Genomic DNA, 27184 nt, shown 5'->3' with positions numbered 1-27184 from the left:
AACCTTAGTCTGGCTTTATTTATGGAGGTTTTGAAGCAGTGGCTTCTTCCTTGCTGAGGGGCCTTTCAAGTTATATCGATATAGGACTTGTTTTTGTGTGGATATAGATAATTTTGTACCAGTTTCCTCCAGCATCTTCACAAGGTCCTTTGAGGTTCGGGGATTGATTTGCACTTTTCGAACCAAAGCACATTAGGAGACAGAACGCATCTCCTTCCTGAGTGGTGTGACGGCTGCGTGGTCCCATGGTGTTTATACTTGCGTACAATTGTTTGTACAGATGAACATGGTACCTTCAGGCCTTTGGAAATTGCTCCCAAGGATGAACCAGACTTGTAGAGGTCTACAGTTGTTTTTCTGAGGTCTTGGCTGATTTCTTTCGATTTTCCCGTGATGTCAAGCAACGAGGCCCTGAGTTTGAAGGTAGGCATTGAAATACATCCACAGCTATACCTCCAATTGACTCAACTGATGTCAATTAGCCTATCAGAAGCTTCTAAAGCCATAACATAATTTTCTGGAATTTTCCAAGCTGTTTAAAGGTACACTCAACTTATTGTATGTAAACTTCTGACCCACTGGAATTGTGATACAGTGAATTCACTGTATCACAATTCCAGTGGGTCAGAAGTGAAAGTGAAATCATTTGTCTGTAAACAATTGTTGGAAAAATACTTGTGTCATGCACAAAGTTGATGTCCTAAATGACTTGCCAAAACTATAGATTGTTAACAAGAAATGTGTGGAGTGGTTGAATAAAGTAAAATTCCGACTTCAACTGTAGAATCTTCAAATAAAGGTTCTATATAGCACCAAAATTGTGTACGCTATGGTTACAAGCCAAATAACTATTATTTGGCAAGAACCTGGTGAGGACGACGAGCACACAGATGAGTTTCCCTGAGAAAACGGATGTGGAGGTCCTGGGCTGGCTTGGTTACATGTGGTCTGCGGTTGGACGTACTGCCAAATTCTCTAAAATGACATTGGAGGCAGCTTAAGGTAGAAAAATGAACATTAAATTCCAGTGATTGGACTAAGGCGTAGCGTGAGTAGAGTTCCACATATTTTAATAAATAGAAACTCACCAAACAAATGAAACGTGAAGCTACTGGTGTGCACACAGGCAACTTACTGTAGACAAGATCCCACAAAGCACAATGAGGAAATGGCTGCCTAAATATGATCCCCAATCAGAGACAAAGATAAACAGCTGTCCCTGATTGGGAACCATACCAGGCCAACATAAACCATTAATCACCTAGATGACCCACCTTAGTCACTATCACGCCCCAACTAACAGAGAATAAATTCTCTATGGTTAGGGTGTGACAGTACCCCCCCCCCCAAAGGTGCGGACTCCGGCCGCATAACCTGACTCAATAGGGGAGGGTCCGGGTGGGCATCTACCGTTGGGGGCGGCTCCGGGCGGCGGGGCGAAGTACCCACACAGATACGATGTCTTCCTCCATGGCGGCTCTGGTGCGGGGATCAACGCCGGAGGCTCCGGACTGTGGATCGTCGCAGGAGGCTCTGGACTGAGAACCCCTGCTGAAGGCTCTGGACCAGAGATCGTCGCTGGAGGCTCTGGACCTCCAACCGTCTCAAGAGGCTCAGGACCACCAACCGTCTCAGGAGGCTCAGGACCGTAGACCATTGTTGGAGGTTCCGGACTGGGAATTGTCGCCGGAAGCTCTGGACTGGGAACTGTCGCCGGAAGCTCTGGACTGTGGAGGCGCACTGGAGGCCTGATGCGTGGTGCCGGCATTGATGGTACCGGGCTGGTGACATGCACCTCAGGGCGAGTGCGGGGAGGAGGCACAGGACGCACTGGACTGTGGAGGCGCACTGGAGGCCTGAAATGGCTGCCTAAATATGATCCCCAATCAGAGACAACGATAAACAGCTGTCTCTGATTGGGAACCATACCAGGCCAACATAAACCATTAATCACCTAGATGACCCACCCTAGTCATTATCACGCCCCGACCAACAGAGAATAAACAGCTCTCTATGGTCAGGGCATGACAGTTTTTTTCAGGGACGCATGATGAGGCTTGCTAGGTTTGTATGTTTTGAATTACTGTAATGAATTACTCCAGATTTAGACCTAGAGGGAAATGTATGTAGTGGTTCTATACGTTACTGTTATGCAGGAACATTCAAGGTTACAGGCAAGACACAAACAGTAGATCTACTTACACTAGGATGGATAGGAGGATTAATTCAAATCACTACCTATAATCCTCCTACCCATAAACCCCTGTGCGCCCCCTCCCACACACACACACACACACACACACACACACACACACACACACACACACACACACACACACACACACACACACACGCTTGCACGCATGGCATACATATGTTTATTACTGTCCTGGGAACAGTGGGATGTGGAATATATTTTGTGTGTAAGTTTAACTATCTGACAGGAGCTCACCTGTGGTCCTATAGCTAATCGATTCTGACTCTACCTATCAGCCTTGTCTGTACTGTAGTGGGATCCATGCCAGGGAAGGGTTTTCTGCCTCTACTGTAGTTGGATCCATGCCAGTGAAGGGTTTTCTGTCTCTACTGTAGTTGGATCCATGCCAGGGAAGGGTTTTCTGCCTCTACTGTAGTTGGATCCATGCCAGTGAAGGGTTTTCTGCCTCTACTGTAGTTGGATCCATGCCAGTGAAGGGTTTTCTGTCTCTCCTGTAGTTGGATCCATGCCAGTGAAGGGTTTTCTGCCTCTCCTGTAGTGGGATCCATGCCAGGGAAGGGTTTTCTGTCTGTACTGTAGTGGGATCCATGCCAGGGAAGGGTTTTCTGCCTCTACTGTAGTTGGATCCATGCCAGTGAAGGGTTTTCTGCCTCTACTGTAGTTGGATCCATGCCAGTGAAGGGTTTTCTGTCTCTCCTGTAGTTGGATCCATGCCAGGGAAGGGTTTTCTGTCTCTACTGTAGTTGGATCCATGCCAGTGAAGGGTTTTCTGTCTCCTGTAGTGGGATCCATGCCAGGGAAGGGTTTTCTGTCTCTACTGTAGTGGGATCCATGCCAGTGAAGGGTTTTCTGTCTGTACTGTAGTGGGATCCATGCCAGTGAAGGGTCTTCTGTCTCTACTGTAGTGGGATCCATGCCAGGGAAGGGTTTTCTGTCTCCTGTAGTTGGATCCATGCCAGGGAAGGGTTTTCTGTCTCCTGTAGTTGGATCCATGCCAGGGAAGGGTTTGCCCTCTCTACTATTGTGGGATCCATGCCAGGGTGTCACGTTCGTCGTAACGAGGAGACCAAGGCGCAGCGTGATTTGAATACATCCTTCTTTTATTAACGAAGAACACTAAACAAACTACCAAAAATAACAAAACGAACGTGCCGCTACATAACAAGAGTGCTGAAACAGGCAACTACACATAGACAATAACCCACAGATAAACCAAGGAATACGGTTCCCAATCAGAGACAACGATAAACAGCTGCCTCTGATTGAGAACCAATCTAGGCAACCATAGACATATAAACCCCTAGACTAGATAAACCCCTAGACATACAAAACCCCCTAGACAATACAAAAAAATCAAACACACCACCCTTTTCACACCCTGACCAAACCAAATAATAATGAAAACAAAAGATAACTAAGGTCAGGGCGTGACACAGGGAAGGGTTTTTCGTCTTTACTGTAGTGGGATCCATGCCAGGGAAGGGTTTTTCATCTTTACTGTTGTGGGATCCATGCCAGGGAAGGGTTTTTCGTCTTTACTGTTGTGGGATCCATGCCAGGGAAGGGTTTTTCATTTGTACTGTAGTGGGATCCATGCCAGGGAAGGGTTTTTCATCTTTACTGTTGTGGGATCCATGCCAGGGAAGGGTTTTTCATCTTTACTGTTGTGGGATCCATGCCAGGGAAGGGTTTTTCATTTGTACTGTAGTGGGATCCATGCCAGGGAAGGGTTTTTCATCTTTACTGTTGTGGGATCCATGCCAGGGAAGGGTTTTTCATTTGTACTGTAGTGGGATCCATGCCAGGGAAGGGTTTTTCATCTTTACTGTTGTGGGATCCATGCCAGGGAAGGGTTTTTCGTCTTTACTGTTGTGGGATCCATGCCAGGGAAGGGTTTTTCGTCTTTACTGTAGTGGGATCCATGCCAGGGAAGGGTTTTTCGTCTTTACTGTAGTGGGATCCATGCCAGGGAAGGGTTTTTCGTCTTTACTGTTGTGGGATCCATGCCAGGGAAGGGTTTTTCGTCTTTACTGTTGTGGGATCCATGCCAGGGAAGGGTTTTTCGTCTTTACTGTAGTGGGATCCATGCCAGGGAAGGGTTTTTCGTCTTTACTGTGGTGGGATCCATGCCAGGGAAGGGTTTCTTCTTCTACCTTCTCCAGGGAGAATAGGGCTTCATTTCATAGAGCCTTTGTAGCCTTAAGATCGTTGTTAGATCCTTGATGTGTCTTTGGTAGCCGAAGTGTTTCCTAGAGCCTTCGTTAGTAACGTGGCTCCTAAAAAACGTTGCACACCTACGTGTGATACAGACCACTCTACGAGTGATCCAGAGTCCAGACCAGTTGTAGAACAGCCAAAGTTTTTTTGCTCTTCTGCCTCACTTTATTCACAGAAGATCTCCTCTAAACGTAGAATCAAGACGTCGAGGCTATCTCTCTGACGGTGACCCGCCTTTAACATCAGAACAAAGTTGGCGACAAATAGAAAGTCGACAAAAGTATTTGCAATTGTTACAAACAAGTGAAGCATTATGATTTTAAACGAAAACCCGAAATTACCACATTAAAAGATACATGGGCCTATTCTATTCACATTGAAATAAATGTTGATGTTCAATCAAAAGCCCATTTGCAGCCGTAGCTGGTGGTATCTCTCTAGGAGCCGATCCGTTGTTATTATAAATTACAATGCGAAGCTATGATGTGAATGGAGATCCGAGAGCAGCGCTGCTTTTCTTTTGGATCCTATTAGTATCGACGAAAGGTCTGACCTTTTGACCTGAGAACGTTCTCCATACGTTCCTGTTTGGGACGCAGTCACAAGAAGTTGGCTCATCTGGTATCGATCGATCATCGTAATGCTCAAGTCTCCTCTGAGAAACAAGGCAGTAGCAATCAGGTGAGATGGTTCTCTCTGGCGCAACCCTGTGGCAGACGCGTGAAGACAGAGCTGAGGTGAGTACTGTCGAACTGTTTTACTTAATCCTCTTCATACCTATGTGGAACACAAGACTTCCAAGAGAGAGTTGCCAGTAGACCTTACTATAACACACATAGTAGTGTGAATACATGGTTACAGATGATATAACCATGATGTATGTAGACTAGCTGACACTGAATCTACCCTGGGAGTCTAAGCTAGCCGTCTCCATGCGATATAAGAGTGTGTCCTCTGGACAAAGTGGTCTACATGCAAGACATAAAGAAACCAACTGGCCATTATTCCACATGACTGGATATGAATAGGACTCAATACACAAAGAACTTATAACTAGAAAAAAACACCTTTCTGAAACCAAGCTAACCCGAAGCGCTGTGTGCTTCTACTCTGAGATACTAAGACTAAAGTGATCATGTCTCTGTTCAATTTGCCCTTTTATGAAATTAACTCAAGCTGCTTCTGGTGAACTCATTATGTCAACCTTTTACAAAAGTAAAAGTATCGTAATGTTTACAATAGAAGACAATACAATAGGACTGTTTTATTATCACACATATTGTATATATACTTTGAACATGTAGGTCAAATGTATGTCAGTAATATAGTATTGGTATAAATTGTGAGGTCTAATGCGCAGTATATTCTAAAGCTTTTAAGGTCTCCTGATGAAAATGCAGCATGCTGGGAATCAGCCTGCGATTAGAACTCATGTGGATAATAAAATGTGTAAACATACCCCAAAATGCATTTCACCTCACTCTCTCAGCCAATGGCACGGTCGGAAAACCAGTGGCTGCACCGCTTGGGAAGCGGGCATTACAGCGCCAGAGGGAGAGATGCTACTCTCTGTTCTCTGACACTGCCCAGAGCGCCATGCAACTGTACTGAGAGAAAGAGGAGGGGGAGGAGAGAGGGTGGAGGGGGAAGGGGAAGAGTAGAGGGGGAGGAGGGAGAGTAGAGGGGTAGGAGGGAGAGTAAAGGGGAAGAGAGGGAGGAGGGAGAGTAGAGGGGAGGAGGGGGAGGAGGGAGACAAGAGGGGGAGGAGGGAGAGTAGAGGGGGAGGAGGGAGAGTAGAGGGGGAGGAGGGAGAGTAGAGGGGAAGAGAGGGAGTAGGGAGAGTAGAGGGGGAGGAGGGAGAGTTGAGGACAAATGCTAGCATCAGTGGCACAGGCAGAATGAGAGAGAGCAGGGAGCGGAATTATGTGGAGGAGGACTTTATTAAAAAGTGAGAGAGAGCAGCTGAAAGAGGAGGGCAGAGAGAGAGAGAGAGAGAGAGATGCTGCCACGGAAGAGTGTGGATAAAGAATCCTCCATCTTTAACAGCTTGTGAGGGATAAACGTATATGAAAAACTAGGGACGTAGGCAGGAATAAATGCTCATAGAAGACAAAACCAACCAGATCATACTACCACAGGCTGTGTATTATAACTCCAATCGATCAGATTCACACAGACAAAAGACGAAGAAAAGAGAGAGAAGAAGAATATGTGGGAATCAGGCAGGTGAGATGACATTTTCACACAGCGTCCACAGCCATGATGTCATCACAGCGAGATTAGACAGCCTGCCTGGGCGTTACAGCTGAGGACGGGGTGTGTGTGTGTTCTAGCGTATGTGAACTCTGAAGAAGATGGAGAGGAGATCCAGCTATGAATGAAGGGCCACAGATGGATCATCACAACACAACATGGGTTACATGGAGAGTAATGTTTATTCCCACCACAACTGGACAAGATGAGAAACTGTTGCTTTAGGAGTAGGGAGCTCTGATGAACAGAACAGAGGTGTATGTTTCTACCATAGACTGTAGTTCTTACCCACCCACTCTCACCAGGGAGCACCACATCTGGTCCACAGGGAGCCATTCTCTGCCTGCAGCAGTCCCAAACTGGAGCTGAAGCGAACAGGGTTGGAGCGGTGTCACCCAGGGCTGGAGCCTGGACCAGAGCCCCTGGTTGGCACACATAGCATGCTACACCTGACCTCACCTGGTCTCATCGCCTAGCATTACCTGTGGGTTGTCCTGGGCTTCCCTGACTACAGGGAGGAGGAAGAGGAAGTCACTGCCTTACAGAAGAAGAACAACAGAGACATTCAGAGTCAGCTATAGGAGACAGAGAACTTCCTGTTGAATGTGAGTGTTCTATACTCTACTGTGTTCTGCTAGCCTGAGTGCCAATCTGTTTGTATTATCATGCTAACTCCCTGCCACTCATTGTCATGTCAAGGTTTGATTTGACAATGACAGCAATGGAGTTGGCAAGAGCACAGGCTATGTTTCAACTATGTTTCGACTATGTTTCGACTACTGTATATGAGGCCAATGACAATATACTGTCATTACTGCCTTTTTTTTTTTTACCTCAGTTAGTGACGTCCTTCCTTAGAGTGTTCAGAATGTTCAGTTCTAGGACTGTTCTGTGTGATGAGGATGATGAGGATGAGGATGATGAGGATAAGGATGACGACGATGATATAATGATGATGATGATGATGATGATGATGACGTACTCTGGACCAATGATTCTAGTCCTGAGCCCATTCTATATCAATCAGATGACCTTTCATGCATCGTTACATGCAGCTAATCTGGTTCAAATTGCAGAGACAATGTCTTTTTCTATTCATCAACCAGAGTTAGGATCGCTGACATGGAGTATGACGCAGAGTCAGCATCTCAAATGGCACCCTATTCCCTATTCCCTATTCCCTATTCCCTACATACCCTGTTGATTGCACATTCTAATACTATCATCAATGAGTGTCTGCGTCATCAGAATGGCATGAAGATGTAGCAGCATACAACCCTACAGTCTGGTTATTCAGTACAGTCTGATCATATTATCAATGCCTCTTTTGAGAGTGTATGTAATGCATCATTTAAATGTCCTGACTTTTTTCCTCTTTAGCTATGGGGCAGGCACATGGTCCCATGCCCATACAAAAAGCTGTGTGATGGGTGAGTGTATCTAATCAGACAGTAGGATAAGTGACACGTGAGAGGTGGAGTGTGAGAGAGCTGTAGAATTATTCTGAACAATCTGGAACTAAGTGTGCGTCTCCAATGGGCCCTGGTCAAAAGCAGTGCACTAAATAGGGAATAGGGTGTCGTTTGGGACTTTGACTAGATGTAACTCCTATAGCAGTTGACATGTTAATGTCAACAGGTCATGCCTCTGACTCTGTAGTGTTAATGTCTGCAGGCCATATGAACTGCTGCTACGGTTGGGCCGCTGAGCCAATGACATCACTGCAGACACAACAGAACAGACGGACAGAACCGATAGAACAGACAGAACAGAGAGCACTGAGTGCACACACAGTAATCTCCTGCTGTAGAGTTTCAACCAATATGTTCAGAAGTGCACTGCATTGCCACCAACCCCCTCTATGCTGCTACAGGATTATTGGGGAAAACAATTGTTTATATTGGAGGTGGAGTGTGTGACTCTCTTTATTTTTTATAGTTTTATAGTTTATTCGCCGTTAGTCAGCAACTCCACACAAAATCATTTTTCTGGGCGTGTCGCCAGCTCATGTTTTTTATTCTACTATATTAGAGGTGACAGCCTATTACTTTAACAACATAACGTTCAAATCAACAGAGGACAATAAGGACTCCCAGCATTGTGTTGAATGCAGACAGACATACGACACAACAATAAGGACTCCCAGCATTGTGTTGAATGCAGACAGACATACGACACAACAATAAGGACTCCCAGCATTGTGTTGAATGCAGACAGACATACGACACAACAATAAGGACTCCCAGCATTGTGTTGAATGCAGACAGACATACGACACAACAATAAGGACTCCCAGCATTGTGTTGAATGCAGACAGACATACGACACAACAATAAGGACTCCCAGCATTGTGTTGAATGCAGACTGATATACTGTACGACACAACAATAAGGACTCCTAGCATTGTGTTGAATGCAGACAGACATACGACACAACAATAAGGACTCCCAGCATTGTGTTGAATGCAGACAGACATACGACACAACAATAAGGACTCCCAGCATTGTGTTGAATGCAGACAGACATTCGACACAACAATAAGGACTCCCAGCATTGTGTTGAATGCAGACAGACATACGACACAACAATAAGGACTCCCAGCATTGTGTTGAATGCAGACAGACATACGACACAACAATAAGGACTCCCAGCTTTATGTTGAATGCAGACAGACATACTGTACGACACAACAATAAGGACTCCCAGCATTGTGTTGAATGCAGACAGACATACGACACAACAATAAGGACTCCCAGCATTGTGTTGAATGCAGACAGACATACGACACAACAATAAGGACTCCCAGCATTGTGTTGAATGCAGACAGACATACTGTACGACACAACAATAAGGACTCCCAGCTTTATGTTGAATGCAGACAGACATACGACACATCACATAGATTTTATTATTGTGCATAAAGATCCAGTTATACCACGATGGCTACAACTTGCAAAGTGTAAACATTTAATCCGTTAATTGATTGTGATGACATCATAGGTCCAGTCCAGTGCTGGCCTTGTGGCCCGGAGGCAGACTGGTCATTTTAGTCCCCATTAGGGTTACGGATGAACCCCGTTTGCTGATTTCACACATGGGTTCCCTCTACTCTATATCAGGGCTACAACATTGTCTCTACTCTATATCAGGGCTACAACATATCAGTGTCTTGTCTCTACTCTATATCAGGGCTACAGCATATCAGTTCCATGTCTCTGCTCTGTATCAGGGCTACAGCATATCAGTGCCTTGTCTCTAGTCAAGCAGGGCTACAGCATATCAGTGTCTTGTCTCTATTCTGTATCAGGGCTACAACATATCAGTGCCTTGTCTGTGTCCCAAATGGCAGTGTTGGTAGGGCATGGCACTTACAGCCCCAGTGTTGTGTGTTTGATTCCCATGGGTGACCAGTGCGAACAAATACGAAAATGTATATACTCACTGCTGTAAGTCGCTCTGCATAAGAGCGTCTTCTAAATGACTCAAATGTATGATGTAGTGCCCCACTTTTGACCAGGGTGTCACGGCCTGACCATAGAGAGCTCTTGTTTCTCTATGGTGTAGTAGGTCAGGGCGTGACAAGGGTGTGTTCTAGTTTAACATTTCTATGTTGGTGTTTTGGTTTGGTTCTCAATTAGAGGCAGCTGGTAATCGTTGCCTCTAATTGGGGATCATATTTAAGTAGCTGTTTTTTCCACTTGTGTTTGTGGGATATTATTTTGTTTTCATGTGGTGTTCGTTTACGGGCTTTACTTTTATGTTCTGTTTTTTGAGCGTGTTTGTTTCATGTAGTGCTCTCGTTTTTGGAACTATAATAAAAAATGTGCCTGTTCATTATACTCTGCTCTCCTGCACCTGACTTCGCCTCCAATACACCGTGACAGAATATCCCACCAAACCAGGACCAAGCAGCGTGTTCACCAGGTGAAGGAGTTTTGGGCATGGGAAGAAGTGATGGGTGGATCCGAGACCCTTCCTTGGCGGCAGACGGAAGGTAAGGATGGAGGACAGCGATGATGCCGGGGTTCGCGGCCGCAGAAAGCCCAAGGACAAACACAAGATTTTTTGGGGTGGGGGGGGCACAAGGGGTGGACGGTCGAGCCGAGGAGAGTGCCAGAGCCCGAATGGCAAACTCTGGAGGAGCGTGTAGTCAGACAATGGCCACAGAAACAAGATCCCAAGATCTTTTGGGGGAGGCACATGGAGCTGGCGGTTGAGCCGCGGGAAGAGCCAGAGACTGTCAGGGAGGCAATGGAGAAGTTGGGAGAGAGAGAGATGAGAGAGATGTTGTGCAAGTGTGTTCTGCTCAAACATTCGACCAGAAGATCCTGTTAGTAGTCTGGGGAAACCTGTGTTGGCTTCGCACATCTGGCCTCCCCAGTCCGATACGTCCTGTGCCTGCTCCTCGCACTCGCCCTGAAATGTGTGTCCCCAGTCCGGTACGTCCTGTGCCTGCTCCTCGCAATCGCCCTGAGGTGCGTGTCACCAGTCCGGTGCCACCTGTGCCGGCTCCACGCATCAGGCCTCCAGTACGCCTCCCCAGTCCGGTGCGTCCTGTGCCTGCTCCTCGCACTCGCTCTGAAGTGTGTGTCCCCAGTCCGGTGCGTCCTGTGCCTGCTCCTCCCACTCGTCCTGAGGTGTGTGTCACCAGTCCGGTGCCACCTGTACCGGCTCCACACACTAGGCCTCCAGTGCACATTCCCAGTCCAGAGCTTCCGCCGACGTTTCCCAGTCCAGAGCTTCCGGCGATGTTTCACAGTCCAGAACCTCCAACAACGGTCCACAGTCCAGAACCTCCTGCGACGGTCTACGGTCCGGAACCTCCTGCGACGGTCCACAGTCCGGAACCTCCTGTGACGGTCCACGATCCGGAACCTCCTGCGACAGTCAACGGTCTGGAACCTACTGCGACGGTCAACGGTCCGGAACCTCCAGTGACGGTCCACGGTCCGGAACCTCCTGTGACGGTCAATGGTCCGGAACCTCCAGTGACGGTCAATGGTCCGGAACCTCCAGCGACGGTCAACGGTCCGGAACCTCCAGCGACGGTCAACGGTCCGGAGCTTCCAGGCACGGAGTCCAGTCCAGCTCCAAGGCCGGAGCCTTCATCTGCGGCGATATCCAGTCCAGGCACGGTGTCCAGTCCTGCTCCAAGGCCGGAGCCTTACTCTGCACCGATATCCAGTCCAGGCACGGAGTCCAGTCCAGCTCCAAGGCCAGAGCCTTCCTCTGCGCCGATATCCAGTCCAGGCACGGTGTCCAGTCCTGCTCCAAGGCCGGAGCCTTACTCTGCACCGATATCCAGTCCAGGCACGGAGTCCAGTCCTGCTCCAAGGCCGGAGCCTTACTCTGCACCGATATCCAGTCCAGGCACGGAGTCCAGTCCAGCTCCAAGGCCGGAGCCTTCCTCTGCGCCGATATCCAGTCCAGGCACGGTGTCCAGTCCTGCTCCAAGGCCGGAGCCTTCCTCTGCGCCGGTATCCAGTCCAGGCATGGTGTCCAGTCCTGCTCCAAGGCCGGAGCCTTCCTCTGCGCCGGTATCCAGTCCAGGCATGGTGTCCAGTCCTGCTCCAGGGCAGGAGCCTTCCTCTGCGCCGGTATCCAGTCCAGGCATGGTGTCCAGTGCTGCTCCAAGGCCGGAGCCTTCCTCTGTGCCGATATCCAGTCCAGGCATGGTGTCCAGTCCTGCTCCAGGGCAGGAGCCCTCCTCTGCGCCTTTGCCCAGTCCAGACACGGCGTCCAGTCCCACTCCAGGGCAGGAGCCTTCCTCGGCACCGATGCCCTGTCCAGGTACGTCGTTCAGCCCGGCGCCATGGTCGGATCCGAGGTCTGGGGGGGGATGCAACCCGCACTGGAGCCGCCACCGACACTAGCCACACCCCCTAACCCTCCCATTTCGTTTCAGGTTTTGCGGCCGGAGTCCGCACCTTTGGGGTGGGGGTACTGTCACGCCCTGACCATAGAGAGCTCTTGTTTCTCTATGGTGTAGTTGGTCAGGGTGTGACCAGGGGGTGTTCTCGTTTAACATTTCTATGTTGGTGTTCTGGTTTGGTTCCCAATTAGAGGCAGCTGGTAATCGTTGCCTCTAATTGGGGATCATATTTAAGTAGCTATTTTTCCCACCTGTGTTTGTGGGATATTATTTTGTGTTTGTGCATGTGCACCACGTAGTCACGTTTCGTTGTTCGTTTATTGTTTTGTTTTGCTGAAGTTTCACTTCATAATAAAGATGTGGAACTCTAAGCTTCTCTAGGATAGGGGGCAGCATTTGGAATTTTGGATGAAATTCAGATGTGTTTTTTTGAGGTCACTCTCTTTTCAATGGGTTTTCATTGGGAATCCAGATTTCTAAGGGACTTGCTTCCACTGCATGTCACCAGTCGTTAGAAATTGGTTGAGGTTATTCCTTTGTGTAATGAAGAAGTACGGCCATCTTGAATGAGGGTCACTTCATGTGTACTGTTAGATAGAGGTGCATAACCAGAAAGCATGCTTCAGTTTGTTTTCTTCCTGTATTGAACACAGATCTCCCGTCTTCAATTTTATCGATTATTTACTTTAGAAAATACCTAAAGTTGTATTACAAAAGTAGTTTGAAATGTTTTGGCAAAGTTTACAGGTAACTTTTGAGAGATTTTGTAGTCAAGTTGCGCAAGTTGGAACCGGTGTTTTTCTGGATCAATCGCGCCAAATAAATTATTATTTTGGATATATATGGACAGAATTAATTGAACAAAAGGACCATTTGTGATGTTTATGGGACATATTGGAGTGCCAACAGAAGAAGCTCGTCAAAGGTAAGGCATGATTTATATTTTTATTTCTGTGTTTTGTGTCGCGCCTGCAGGGTTGAAATGTTTTCTCTCTTTTGTTTATGGAGGTGCTATCCTCAGATAATAGCATTGTTTGCTTTCGCCGAAAAGCGTTTTTGAAATCTGGCATGTTGGCTGGATTCACAACACGTGTAGCTGTAATTTGGTATCTTACATGTGTGATTTCATGAAAGTTAGATTTTTATGGCGCTCTGCATTTTCTCTGGCTTTTGGCCAAGTGGGACGCTACCGTCCCACATATCCCAGAGAGGTTTTCTAAGTACTGCGCCTTGGTCCAGTTCTTACGACAACCATGACACAGGGCCCATATTTATTTATATATATATTTTTCAAATGTAACCTTTATTTAACTAGGCAAGTCAGTTAAGAACAAATTCTTATTTACAATGACGGTCTACTCTTTGCCAAACCTGGACAACACTGGGCCAATTGTGCACCGCCCTACGGGACTCCCAATCACAGCCGGATGTGATACAGCCTGGATTCGAACCAGGGACTGTAGTAACGCCTCTTGCACTGAGATGCAGTGCAATTAGAGCTCTGGTCAAAAGTAGTGCACTATATAGGGAATAGGGTGGCGTTTGGGACAAACCCATGTCTGTAGACAAATATTATAGACATCTCAGCTACATCTCAAACTGTACAGTATAGATTGATTCCATAGGCAATATGTACAGTATAGATTAATTCCATTGGCAATATGTACAGTATAGATTTATTCCATAGGCAATATGTACAGTATAGATTAATTCCATTGGCAATATGTACAGTATAGATTGATTCCATAGGCAATATGTACAGTATAGATTGATTCCATTGGCAATATGTACAGTATAGATTGATTCCATTGGCAATATGTACAGTATAGATTGATTCCATTGGCAATATGTACAGTATAGATTGATTCCATTGGCTATATGTACAGTATAGATTGATTCCATAGGCAATATGTACAGTATAGATTGATTCCATAGGCAATATGCACAGTATAGATTGATTCCATTGGCAATATGTACAGTATAGATTGATTCCATAGGCAATATGTACAGTATAGATTGATTCCATTGGCAATATGTACAGTAGAGATTCATTCCATTGGCAATATGTACAGTAGAGATTGATTCCAATATGTACAGTAGAGATTGATTCCATTGGCAATATGTACAGTATAGATTGATTCCATTGGCAATATGTACTGTAGAGATTGATTCCAATATGTACAGTATAGATTGATTCCATAGGCAATATGTACAGTAGAGATTGATTCCATTGGCAATATGTACAGTAGAGATTGATTCCATTGGCAATATGTACAGTATAGATTGATTCCATAGGCAATATGTACAGTAGAGATTGATTCCATTGGCAATATGTACAGTAGAGATTGATTCCAATATGTACAGTAGAGATTGATTCCATTGGCAATATGTACAGTATAGATTGATTCCAATATGTACAGTATAGATTGATTCCATAGGCAATATGTACAGTATAGATTGATTCCATAGGCAATATGTACAGTATAGATTGATTCCAATATGTACAGTATAGATAGATTCCATAGGCAATATGTACAGTATAGATTAATTCCATAGGCAATATGTACAGTATAGATTGATTCCATTGGCAATATGTACAGTATAGATTGATTCCATTGGCAATATGTACAGTATAGATTGATTCCATTGGCAATATGTACAGTATAGATTGATTCCATTGGCAATATGTACAGTATAGATTGATTCCATAGGCAATATGTACAGTATAGATTGATTCCATAGGCAATATGTACAGTAGAGATTGATTCCATTGGCAATATGTACAGTAGAGATTGATTCCATTGGCAATATGTACAGTATAGATTGATTCCATAGGCAATATGTACAGTAGAGATTGATTCCATTGGCAATATGTACAGTATAGATTGATTCCAATATGTACAGTATAGATTGATTCCATAGGCAATATGTACGGTATAGATTGATTCCATAGGCAATATGTACGGTATAGATTGATTCCATTGGCAATATGTACAGTATAGATTGATTCCATTGGCAATATGTACAGTATAGATTGATTCCATTGGCAATATGTACAGTATAGATTGATTCCATTGGCAATATGTACAGTATAGATTGATTCCATTGGCAATATGTACAGTAGAGATTGATTCCATTGGCAATATGTACAGTATAGATTGATTCCAATATGTACAGTATAGATTGATTCCAATATGTACAGTATAGATTGATTCCATAGGCAATATGTACAGTATAGATTGATTCCATAGGCAATATGTACAGTATAGATTGATTCCAATATGTACAGTATAGATAGATTCCATAGGCAATATGTACAGTATAGATTGATTCCATTGGCAATATGTACAGTAGAGATTGATTCCATTGGCAATATGTACAGTATAGATTGATTCCATAGGCAATATGTACAGTATAGATTGATTCCATTGGCAATATGTACAGTATAGATTGATTCCATTGGCAATATGTACAGTATAGATTGATTCCATAGGCAATATGTACAGTAGAGATTGATTCCAACATGTACAGTATAGATTGATTCCATTGGCAATATGTACAGTATAGATTGATTCCAATATGTACAGTATAGATTGATTCCAATATGTACAGTATAGATTGATTCCAATATGTACAGTATAGATTGATTCCAATATGTACAGTATAGATTGATTCCATTGGCAATATGTACAGTATAGATTGATTCCATAGGCAATATGCACAGTAGAGATTGATTCCATAGGCAATATGTACAGTATAGATTGATTCCATTGGCAATATGTACAGTATAGATTGATTCCATTGGCAATATGTACAGTATAGATTGATTCCATTGGCAATATGTACAGTATAGATTGATTCCATTGGCAATATGTACAGTATAATACTGTTCTAAATGTATTTATATGGCGTCTCCTCCCTGAAACATTATGTCACAGACCTGATGTTCTGTCCACACATGACTCAGCTGAGCACAGGGCACGATTCACCAACATTACATCACTGTGCACCCTGTCAATAAATAGACTATGTTGTACTGTACTGAATGAAGATTGAACCACAGCTTATTGTGATTTGATTACATGATCTATTAAATAAAGGTAGACTGAAGCTCAGAGGGTAACCCCTCTTACACAACCCAAATTATGTGATTCCCTTCCCAGTGCACTTGTTTTTACCAGGGCCCATAGAGCTCTGGTCAAAAGTAGTGCACTATGTAGTGTCTCTGGTACCGAACTCTGTTCAATGACAAGGACAGTTAGTTTTGTTCAGAAGGACCTGTGAGTTGTTCCATTCGAAGAGGACATTATCATTGTCATATCCTTGCCCTAAGCACAATGTGAAGGGTCACATCATGAGTTGATTCTGTTTTTTAGTCTCTGATTATTTGTATCATATTTTATATCATCCTTAGATGTTTTATATGTGTTTGTCATCGTCCCGCAGGGTATGGAAATGACTAGCTCTCGCCTTCCTGTGCAGTCCTACTTAGTGGAGAGATGTGCACTAACTCCCTAGACCAGAGTTAGGAAATTACTTGTTTTTAGTTTCTCTTTGAACCCATTGCCACCACATTGTTTATTAATTCTCTCTCTCTCTGTGTGTCTTGGAAAAAAGTAAAAACTTCCAGACTGTGCTTACCAGCCTTGCCAACATCACTTGTGTTTATTAAGTTACCAGCCTTGCCAATATCACTTGTGTTTATTAAGTTACCAGCCTTGCCAATATCACTTGTGTTTATTAAGTTACCAGCCTTGCCAATATCACTTGTGTTTATTAAGTTACCAGCCTTGCCAATATCACTTGTGTTTATTAAGTTACCAGCCTTGCCAATATCACTTGTGTTTATTAAGTTACCAGCCCAGCCAATATCACTTGTGTTTATTAAGCTTACGCGTTGGCCTCACAGCCTTCGTCAGAGCTTCTCTCGGACAGTGACTCCAGGCCCGAGTGAACACGTTGGTTATAATTTCTATCTCTGTGTGTCTGACTGACAGTTACTCAGTTAGCACCTTGGTTAGGAGCAATTGTGTCTCTCTGTCTCTCTGACAGTGACTCGAAGAATGTATGAGTGAACATGTTGTTTATAATCTCTCTCTGAAAGTGACCCTAGGGCCCAGGCTGGTCCTGCTCCCTGATTGGAGGATGGGAACGGCAGAGGTCATGTCAGAGGTCACGGCACGCATGGACAGCATGGAGGTCAAGGATGAGTGGCAGGACGAAGACTTCCCCAGGTAGAGGAGCATAGCGATTTATGAGGAAACGATCAGAGCAGGGTTTGAACCAGTAACCATGTGTTTATTGAGCGAGTGCACTACAACCTTCTCCATAAAAGCCTGGGTCTCTTGGCAGAGGCAACTAACCTACATACAGTGTGGCTACATTGGCACACCTCAATATTTTCACATTCTGTTTGAATACTGAAACATTGAATAAAAGATCATAACAAGTAATAACAAGGAGGAGGCAGTTCATTAGTAACACTGAGTTTGTTTTCTGTTTAATTCTATTGAGACGATTTATAATGTTTGATTTCATGTCATTGGGTTCAACCTCTCAACCTCAAATTGATAAATTATAAAACAGTACTGTAAATACACAGTTATTACAATGAATGTAAGTGATTAGTGATTAGCATGAACAGAGATGTTGGGTAGTACTACATTGACATACAGGGCCTTCGGTATGTATTCACACCCCTTAACTTTGTCCACATTGTGTTGTGTTACAGTCTGAATTTAACATGGATTGAACTGAGATTTTTCACTGCCTACACAAAATACCCCATAATGTCAAAAGTGTAATTATGTTTTTTTTTTTTAAATTGTTTACAAATTAATAACAAATAAAAAGCTGAAATGTCTTGAGTTAATAAGTATTCACATCCCTTTGTTACGGCAAGCTTAAATAAGTTCAGGAGTAAATATGTGCTTGACAAGTCACATAATAAGTTGCATGGACTTACTCCTTGTGCAATAATATTCTTTAACATGATTTTGGAATGGCTACCTCATCTCTGTACCCCACACTTACAAATATCTGTCAGGTCCCTCATCTCTGTACCCCACACTTACAGTTATCTGTCAGGTCCTTCATTCAAGCAATGCATTTCAAACACAGATTCAATCACAAAGACCATATTGTGTGTAGATGGGTGATTTAAAAAAAAATATTTTTGAATCCATTTTGAATTCACCCTGTAACACAACAAACTGTGGAATAGGTCAAGGGATCTAATTCGGGCTGTAACACAACAAACTGTGGAATAGGTCAAGGGATCTAATTCGGGCTGTAACACAACAAACTGTGGAATAGGTCAAGGGATCTAATTCAGACTGTAACACAACAAACTGTGGAATAGGTCAAGGGATCTAATTCAGACTGTAACACAACAAACTGTGGAATAGGTCAAGGGATCTAATTCAGGCTGTAACACAACAAACTGTGGAATAGGTCAAGGGATCTAATTCAGACTGTAACACAACAAACTGTGGAATAGGTCAAGGGATCTAATTCAGACTGTAACACAACAAACTGTGGAATAGGTCAAGGGATCTAATTCAGACTGTAACACAACAAACTGTGGAATAGGTCAAGGGATCTAATTCAGGCTGTAACACAACAAACTGTGGAATAGGTCAAGGGATCTAATTCAGGCTGTAACACAACAAACTGTGGAATAGGTCAAGGGATCTAATTCAGGCTGTAACACAACAAACTGTGGAATAGGTCAAGGGATCTAATTCAGACTGTAACACAACAAACTGTGGAATAGGTCAAGGGATCTAATTCAGACTGTAACACAACAAACTGTGGAATAGGTCAAGGGATCTAATTCAGGCTGTAACACAACAAACTGTGGAATAGGTCAAGGGATCTAATTCAGACTGTAACACAACAAACTGTGGAATAGGTCAAGGGATCTAATTCAGGCTGTAACACAACAAACTGTGGAATAGGTCAAGGGATCTAATTCAGACTGTAACACAACAAACTGTGGAATAGGTCAAGGGATCTAATTCAGACTGTAACACAACAAACTGTGGAATAGGTCAAGGGATCTAATTCAGGCTGTAACACAACAAACTGTGGAATAGGTCAAGGGATCTAATTCAGGCTGTAACACAACAAACTGTGGAATAGGTCAAGGGATCTAATTCAGGCTGTAACACAACAAACTGTGGAATAGGTCAAGGGATCTAATTCAGGCTGTAACACAACAAACTGTGGAAAAAGTCAAGGGGTGTGAATACGTTCTGAAGCAGTATACATGGAGGCTACACATTCAGCTCGGACTCTCAGAACTTGAAACTGATTTATCATAAAAACAGACCTGTGTTACAACGGTATATAATTACCCATCAGTATGTACAGTAGACATGGGTCAGGTGTTCTGGCACATGTCTTGAACCAGGGGGAAAACAATGGGTAGCAGGTGCTTATATAGTCCTTCAGGTCACTCATTACATCATCAGATTACATCAACAGATTACATCATCAGATTACATCATCAGTTATTCACCTCAGGGTTACGCTGGGGAAACGAATGTTTTTTTGAAACGTGACTAATAAAAACCGTACACCCTTGAATCTTGAGGGTGGTGTGCAGTAGACATGAAACATAGGAACCATTTTGAAACACTAATTATCTTGGATGCAGGATGTAGGTATGTGTCCAATAAGGCTTGGAATATGGGCGCAGTTTAAACTCAAGACAAGCTCATGAATCACATATTTGAAATGATTGGGGTAATATCTCAGGTTATATCTGCAACAGACAATATCACATTACATTATACACTGCTTTCCCTGATTTTGACTAACTCACTAAAAACTTAACTAAGTCTGGGATTGGTAGAGGAGTAGTGAAAGGAAGCTCTGGGATGGGTAGAGGAGTAGTGAAAGGAAGCTATTGGAGGAGTAGTGAGAGGAAGCTATTGGATGGGTAGAGGAGTAGTGAAAGGAAGCTATTGGATGGGTAGAGGAGTAGTGAAAGGAAGCTCTGGGATGGGTAGAGGAGTAGTGAGAGGAAGCTATTGGATGGGTAGAGGAGTAGTGGGAGGAAGCTCTGGGATGGGTAGAGGAGTAGTGAAAGGAAGCTATTGGAGGAGTAGTGAGAGGAAGCTATTGGATGGGTAGAGGAGTAGTGAAAGGAAGCTATTGGATGGGTAGAGGAGTAGTGAAAGGAAGCTCTGGGATGGGTAGAGAAGTAGTGAGAGGAAGCTCTGGGATGGGAAGAGAAGTAGTGAGAGGAAGCTATTGGATGGGTAGAGGAGTAGTGACAGGAAGCTCTGGGATGGGTAGAGGAGTAGTGAAAGGAAGCTCTGGGATGGGTAGAACGTAGTGAAAGGAAGCTATTGGAGGAGTAGTGAGAGGAAGCTATTGGATGGGCAGAGGAGTAGTGACAGGAAGCTCTGGGATGGGTAGAGGAGCAGTGAAAGGAAGCTCTGGGATGGGTAGAGAAGTAGTGAAAGGAAGCTCTGGGATGGGTAGAGGAGTAGTGAAAGGAAGCTCTGGGATGGGTAGAGGAGTAGTGAAAGGAAGCTCTGGGATGGGTAGAGGAGTAGTGAAAGGAAGCTATTGGATGGGTAGAGGAGTAGTGAAAGGAAGCTCTGGGATGGGTAGAGGAGTAGTGAAAGGAAGCTCTGGGATGGGTAGAGGAGTAGTGAAAGGAAGCTCTGGGATGGGTAGAGGAGTAGTGAAAGGAAGCTCTGGGATGGGTAGAGGAGTAGTGAAAGGAAGCTCTGGGATGGGTAGAGGAGTAGTGAAAGGAAGCTCTGGGATGGGTAGAGGAGTAGTGAAAGGAAGCTCTGGGATGGGTAGAGGAGTAGTGAAAGGAAGCTCTGGGATGGGTAGAGGAGTAGTGAAAGGAAGCTCTGGGATGGGTAGAAAGTAGTGAGATGAATCTATTGGATGGGTAAAGGAGTAGTGATTATAATGTTCAGAGTGTAATGAGGCAGGGCCCGACTGGGATCAGAAATCGGCCCTGACATTTCTAACACACCTGCCCATTTTTTTCCTTGGTGATCCAATTATTAGCCAGAAAATTCTAATTGGTCACAGAAAACCCAAGTTAGACAGGCCCATTGGGCTAAAAATGGACCAGCACATCTGACATTTGCCTGAAATGCCAGATTGCCAGTCTGCCCCTGGTAGGAGGCCCAAGGGTCTACTTGACATTCACTTTGGTTTTGTGTTTTCCTATTGTTATATTTCTGAGCTGCAGCTAAGCCCCATGTACACTATTATGGTGCAGCTAAACCCAATGTACACTAGTATTGGGCAGCTAAACCCAATGTACACTAGTATGATACAGCTAAGCCCAATGTACACTAACTAGTATGATACAGCTAAACCCAATGTACACTAGTATGATACAGCTAAGCCCAATGTACACTAGTATGATACAGCTAAGCCCAATGTACACTATTATTTTCTCCTATCTCCTCATCTCTCTCCTTGGTAATTCAGTAGCATTATCACACCCAAATAAATCATCTTTATGGTAACCAGAGACTGTGGAGGGGTTAGGGTGTAGAGTTAAGGGTTGGGGATTCGGAAAGGGGGGAGAGAGTGGAGAAACTGGAATCTAGCCATCCACCACAGGAGGTTGGTGGCACCTTAATTGGGGAGGACAGGCTCGTGGTAACGGCTGGAGAGGAATGGTATCAAATAGATGCTATTCCATTGGCTCCGTTCCAGGTATTATAATGAGCCGTCCTCCCCTCAGCAGCCTCCACTGCCATCCACCTTCTTATTTCTTCCTGTGTTAACAGTCAGGTTCTCTTTTTATAATGTCAGGGGGAGACATGGTACACAATAACTGTGGTTGAGTTCTCTGACTCAAGACATCCCACTGTTTCTATCTATAGAGAACAATAGTCTATCTCCACAATACCGAGGCTCTGAACTCAGGAGTGTATTATTACCAGTGACAATAATTTTCTAAAACAATTATCATAACGTCTTGGCAAACCTCTCTGTCTCCAGGCCTCTACCAGAAGATGGAGACATGGAGGACAGGGGGCTCACTGACAACACGACAAGTAAGTAGAGCAAAAGTTTATTTTCTCCAGTCCAACAATTCAAACATTTCTGCCAGTAAACTGTGCATAGTGATAAACTTTCCTCTCCTCTCCTTTCCTAACCTTTCCTCTTGTATCCTTTCATCTCCTCTCCTCTCCTCTCCTCTCCTCTCCTATCCCCTCATCTTTTCTTCTCCCCCCCTCCTCTCTTCTCCTCTCCTCTTGTCTCATCTCCTCGTCTCCTCTCCCCCCACTCCTCCCCTCCTCTCTTCACCTCACCTCTCCTCCCTCCTCTCTTCTCCTCTCCTCTCCTCCCCCTCACCTCTTTTCTTCACTCTCGCCTCCCCTTCTGTCTCCTCTACTAGCTCCCCCTAACACCCTTAACGTTGGAGTTTGGGGTGAGTCGTCGGCCCTGCGTAAGCGCCGTACGCTGGTAGCTCCGGACATGAACATGTCATTGGACCAGAGCGAGGGTTCCGTCCTGTCAGATGACTTCTTAGGTAACCCTGACGACCTGGATGTCAACGTGGACGACATGGACACGCCCGACGACAACGACTCCTTGGAGTTTATCACCAACGGCAACGACCTGGAGTGGGAAGGTCAGACAGGGGTCACATGGTCTGTGGGGGAAGGGAACAAGACGTGAAGTATAACTACAATATACAATATACACAATTAGCACATCATTTTGAGATAAAGCAAGACAAGTGAGTAACTTTCAATTTCATGTTCTCTGATGAAACTAAGATGCAAGTATATTGAGAGGATGACCAGCATCCACACCTCGTGGTTTTCAGACGACACTCCTATAGTGAGTTCCAAGGGTCTGCCTGGAGGCCAGACAGAGGAGGAGGAGGAGGCAGGCAGACTGTGGAGGACAGTGATCATAGGAGACCAGGAACAGAGGATAGACATGGCTGTCATCAGACCATACCTGAGGGTGGTCACACATGGAGGTTGGTGTCAGGGGATGGAGGTTAGGTTGGGGGGGAGGGGGGGCCATATGACCATGACCATATGTGTGTGTGTGTGTGTGTGTGTGTGTTCCGAATCGAGTAAATGATTCACCCTTCTCCGCCTCTCTCTCTCTCTCTCTCTCTCTCTCTCTCTCTCTCTCTCTCTCTCTCTCTCTCTCTCTCTCTCTCTCTCTCTCTCTCTCTCTCTCTCTCTCTCTCTCTCTCTCTCTCTCTCTCTCTCTCTCTCAGGTTACTACGGTGAGGGTCTGAATGCCATCATAGTGTTTGCGGCGTGTTACCTGCCAGAGAGCAGCTGTGAGGACTACACTTACATCATGGAGAACCTCTTCCTGTAAGAACCCACACCACGTTGTGTTGTGTGTGTTTTCTCTCGGGAATGTGTATTTAATATGAGTTGTGTGTATATTTTCCCTCAGGAATGTGTATTTAATATGAGTTGTGTGTATATTTACCCTCAGGAATGTGTATTTAATATGAGTTGTGTGTATATTTTCCCTCAGGAATGTGTATTTAATATGAGTTGTGTGTATATTTTCCCTCAGGAATGTGTATTTAATATGAGTTGTGTGTATATTTTCCCTCAGGAATGTGTATTTAATATGAGTTGTGTGTATATTTTCCCTCGGGAATGTGTATTTAATGAGTTGTGTGATAATTTTTATCTCCAATGGTTAAACTCAACTATCACTCAAGCTTTGTCTATTTCCCCAGAGGTCGTAAATCTCCGGTTTAATAAAGAATTAGACAAAGTCTCAGATTCTGCAATAGATCAATACTTTATTCAGAGAGCACTCTGACTTCAAAATGAGAACACAATCCTTTTGTAACATACACACACACAAATTAACTCACATCAGTAGAAACTCCACCTCTCTTTAGGTGGGCTATATTTTTCCACAATACTAACACATAGTTTCTCATTATCTTTTGCAAGCCATTTTTAACAGTTACTCCAATACCTAGGTTGGGGAGGCCTCTTTCCTGTTATTGGTTTCAGAGTTCTCACAAGTCGACAGTTCAGTTGGCCTTGAGTGTCTTAAGTATACCCAGCTCATATTGCGAAATAGTAACACAATGGCCTAGTCACACACATTATTGAATTATGACTATAACACATTTCATACAATTATATGGTTTCAGGGTGGAATACTTTAGTCATTATCTTAAACATAGAATAATTTGTATCAGTTTTCCCTCAGTAATGTGTATTTAATATGAGTTGTGTCTGTTTTCCCTCAGGAATGTGTATTTAATATGAGTTGTGTGTTTGTTTTCTCGTCAGCTATGTGATCAGTAGCCTGGAGTTGTTAGTGGCTGAGGACTACATGATTATCTATCTGAACGGAGCTACGCCTCGCAGGAGGATGCCTGGTATCAGCTGGCTAAAGAGGTGCTACCACACCATCAACAGGAGGTAAATTATAATTTACGAAATAGACCTTTAAATGTTGTGTCAGGTTAATTGTGTTTATGGTGTGTTTATAGATGTGCAATGTCCTGATTTATAATATGCCTATAGATGTGTAACCTATGCTGTATGAACATACAGTTAATGTAAATGGTATTTTAATGTCCTCTGCAGGTTGAAGAAGAATCTGAAGTGGCTGGTCATTGCTCACCCATCCTGGTTCATCCGAACAATCCTGACCATCTCCAGACCCTTCATCAGGTAAGACCCCTCATCATCATCATCATCACTGCACCCGGGGGTGGCATGGGAGCCGGGAGGAGCCGCCTCAGGTTTCAGAGAGAGGAGCAGCCTCAGGACTCAGAGAGAGGAGCAGCCTCAGGACTCAGAGAGAGGAGCAGCCTCAGGACTCAGAAGGAGGAGCAGCCTCAGGACTCAGAAGGAGGAGCAGCCCCAGGACTCAGAAGGAGGAGGAGCCTCAGGACTCAGAAGGAGGAGCAGCCTCAGGAACCTAAAGAACCATTAGAGAAAACAATGTTAAAGTGGTTCTAATTTGACATAACTGGTATCGCATTTGACCCAATTATGCAAGATTTTAGTTCTAGGCTTCCGAGATGAATGTGATTCAGACTATAAAAATCTCTCTTCCTCTCTCCATCCATCTGTCTCTCTCTGCTGCAGTGTGAAGTTCCTGGATAAGATCCGCTATGTTCACACATTGGATGAGTTGAGCCAGCTGATTCCTATGAACCACATACAGATCCCAGAATGTGTCCTGCAGTAAGTCCCCATTGCCACCAGGGGTCACCGATGAGGCACCTTGTTCAGCCTGCTCACCTTACAGGAGACGCAGCTAAGCTATGGAGTGTGTGCTATGTATATCACGGGAAGTTGGTGGCACCTTAATTTGGGAGGACGGGCTCGTGGTAATGGCTGGAGTGGAATCAGTGGAATGATATCAAATGCATCAATTCCAGTTGCGCCGTTGCAGACGTTATTATGAGCGATCCTCCCATCAGCAGCCTCCTGTTATGTATATGTACAGAATGAGTACATGTATGTGGGTATATATGGCTGTGTTTACACAGGCAGTCTTATTCTGATCTTTTTCCACTAATCAGATCAGTATCTTTTTGCCAGTAATTGGGCAAAAGATCAGAATTGGGCTGCCTGAGTAAAAGCAACATAAGAGAGCTTTGAATATAAGGGTCTAAATCAGTGATCACTCTCATAATCAGGTTGCAAAGATGGTTAGCTGCCAGGAATATAAAATTAAAGTAAACTAGTTGTTTCTGAGGTAAAAAACAACAACAACAACAACAACAACATTACACTCACACTACTTGTATTTATTTCCAGATATGATGACCAGAAGATGATAGCACAAAAAGAAAGGTAACAGAGTTTTATAAAACACATGTTTTATGTGGTAAGCATAAATACACGACATTATCAAAAAGTATGTGGACACCTGCTCGTCAAACATCTCATTCTGAAATCATGGGCGTTAATATGGAGTTGGTCCTCGCTTTGCTGTTATAACAGCCTCCACTCTTCTGGGAAGGCTTTCCACTAGACGTTGGAACATTGCTGCGGGGACTTGCTTCCATTTACCCACAGGAGCATTAGTGAGGTCGTGCACCGATGTTGAACGATTAGGCCTGGCTCGCAGTTGGCGTTCCAATTCCTCCCAAATGTGTTCAATAGAGTTGGGGTCAGGGCTGTGTGCAGGCCAGTCAAGTTCTTCCACACCGATCTTTACAAACCATTTCTGTATGGACCTCGCTTTGTGCATGGGGGCATTGTCATGCTGAAACAGGAAAGGGCCTTTCTCCAAACTGTTGCCACAAAGTTGGAAGCACAGAATTGTATAGAATGCCATTGTATGCTGTAGTGTTAAGATTTCCCTTCACTGGAACTAAGGGGACTAGCCCGAACCATGAAAAACAGCCCCATATCGTTTTTTCCTCCTCCACCAAACTTTAAAGTTGGTGCTATGCATTGGGGCAGGTAGCGTTCTGCTGGCATCCGCCAAACCAGATCTGTCCGTCATACTGCCAGATGGTGAAGCGTGATTCATCACTCCAGAGAACACATTTCCACTGCTCATGAGTCCAATGGCGGCAAGCTTTACACCACTCCAGCCGATGCTTGGCATTGCGCATGGTGATCTTAGGCTTGTTTGCGGCTACTCAGCCATGGAAACCCATT

General features: G+C 44.5%; 1 protein-coding gene and 1 long non-coding RNA gene across 6 annotated transcripts in view; one reads left to right on the top strand and one right to left on the bottom strand.

Moving 5' to 3' along the window:
* Window positions 1-6269: 6269 nt before the first annotated feature.
* Window positions 6270-27184, top strand: part of LOC110530789 (caytaxin) — a 44660-nt gene continuing 23745 nt past the window's right edge. The window contains exons 1-10 of one of the 3 annotated variants that reach the window (XM_036986544.2): window positions 6270-7293; window positions 17665-17794; window positions 22551-22606; window positions 22951-23187; window positions 23386-23544; window positions 23794-23896; window positions 24848-24979; window positions 25148-25234; window positions 25655-25753; window positions 26333-26368. In XM_036986544.2, coding sequence (XP_036842439.2) covers window positions 17706-17794; window positions 22551-22606; window positions 22951-23187; window positions 23386-23544; window positions 23794-23896; window positions 24848-24979; window positions 25148-25234; window positions 25655-25753; window positions 26333-26368 — 998 coding nt within the window. In that variant the 5' untranslated portion in view covers window positions 6270-7293; window positions 17665-17705. The remainder of the gene's footprint in view (window positions 7294-17664; window positions 17795-22550; window positions 22607-22950; window positions 23188-23385; window positions 23545-23793; window positions 23897-24847; window positions 24980-25147; window positions 25235-25654; window positions 25754-26332; window positions 26369-27184) is intronic. The other 2 variants (XM_090182877.1, XM_036986546.2) reach the window with 2 other exon arrangements.
* LOC110530792 (uncharacterized) overlaps window positions 23372-27184 on the bottom strand; it is a 51940-nt gene continuing 48127 nt past the window's right edge. For 2 of the 3 annotated variants that reach the window (XR_005052976.2, XR_002474602.3), the window contains one exon: window positions 24323-25484. This is a non-coding gene — a long non-coding RNA (uncharacterized LOC110530792). Of the gene's footprint in view, window positions 23523-24322; window positions 25485-27184 lie in introns of those variants that run through there. The other variant, XR_016482685.1, reaches the window with a different exon arrangement.

This window comes from Oncorhynchus mykiss, chromosome 8 (genome assembly GCF_057628025.1).
Source record: "Oncorhynchus mykiss isolate SJ-2025 chromosome 8, ASM5762802v1, whole genome shotgun sequence".
NCBI lineage: Eukaryota > Metazoa > Chordata > Actinopteri > Salmoniformes > Salmonidae > Oncorhynchus > Oncorhynchus mykiss.
The sequence above is the reverse complement of the archived record's forward strand: the minus strand, read 5'-3'. Positions and strand labels throughout refer to the sequence as shown.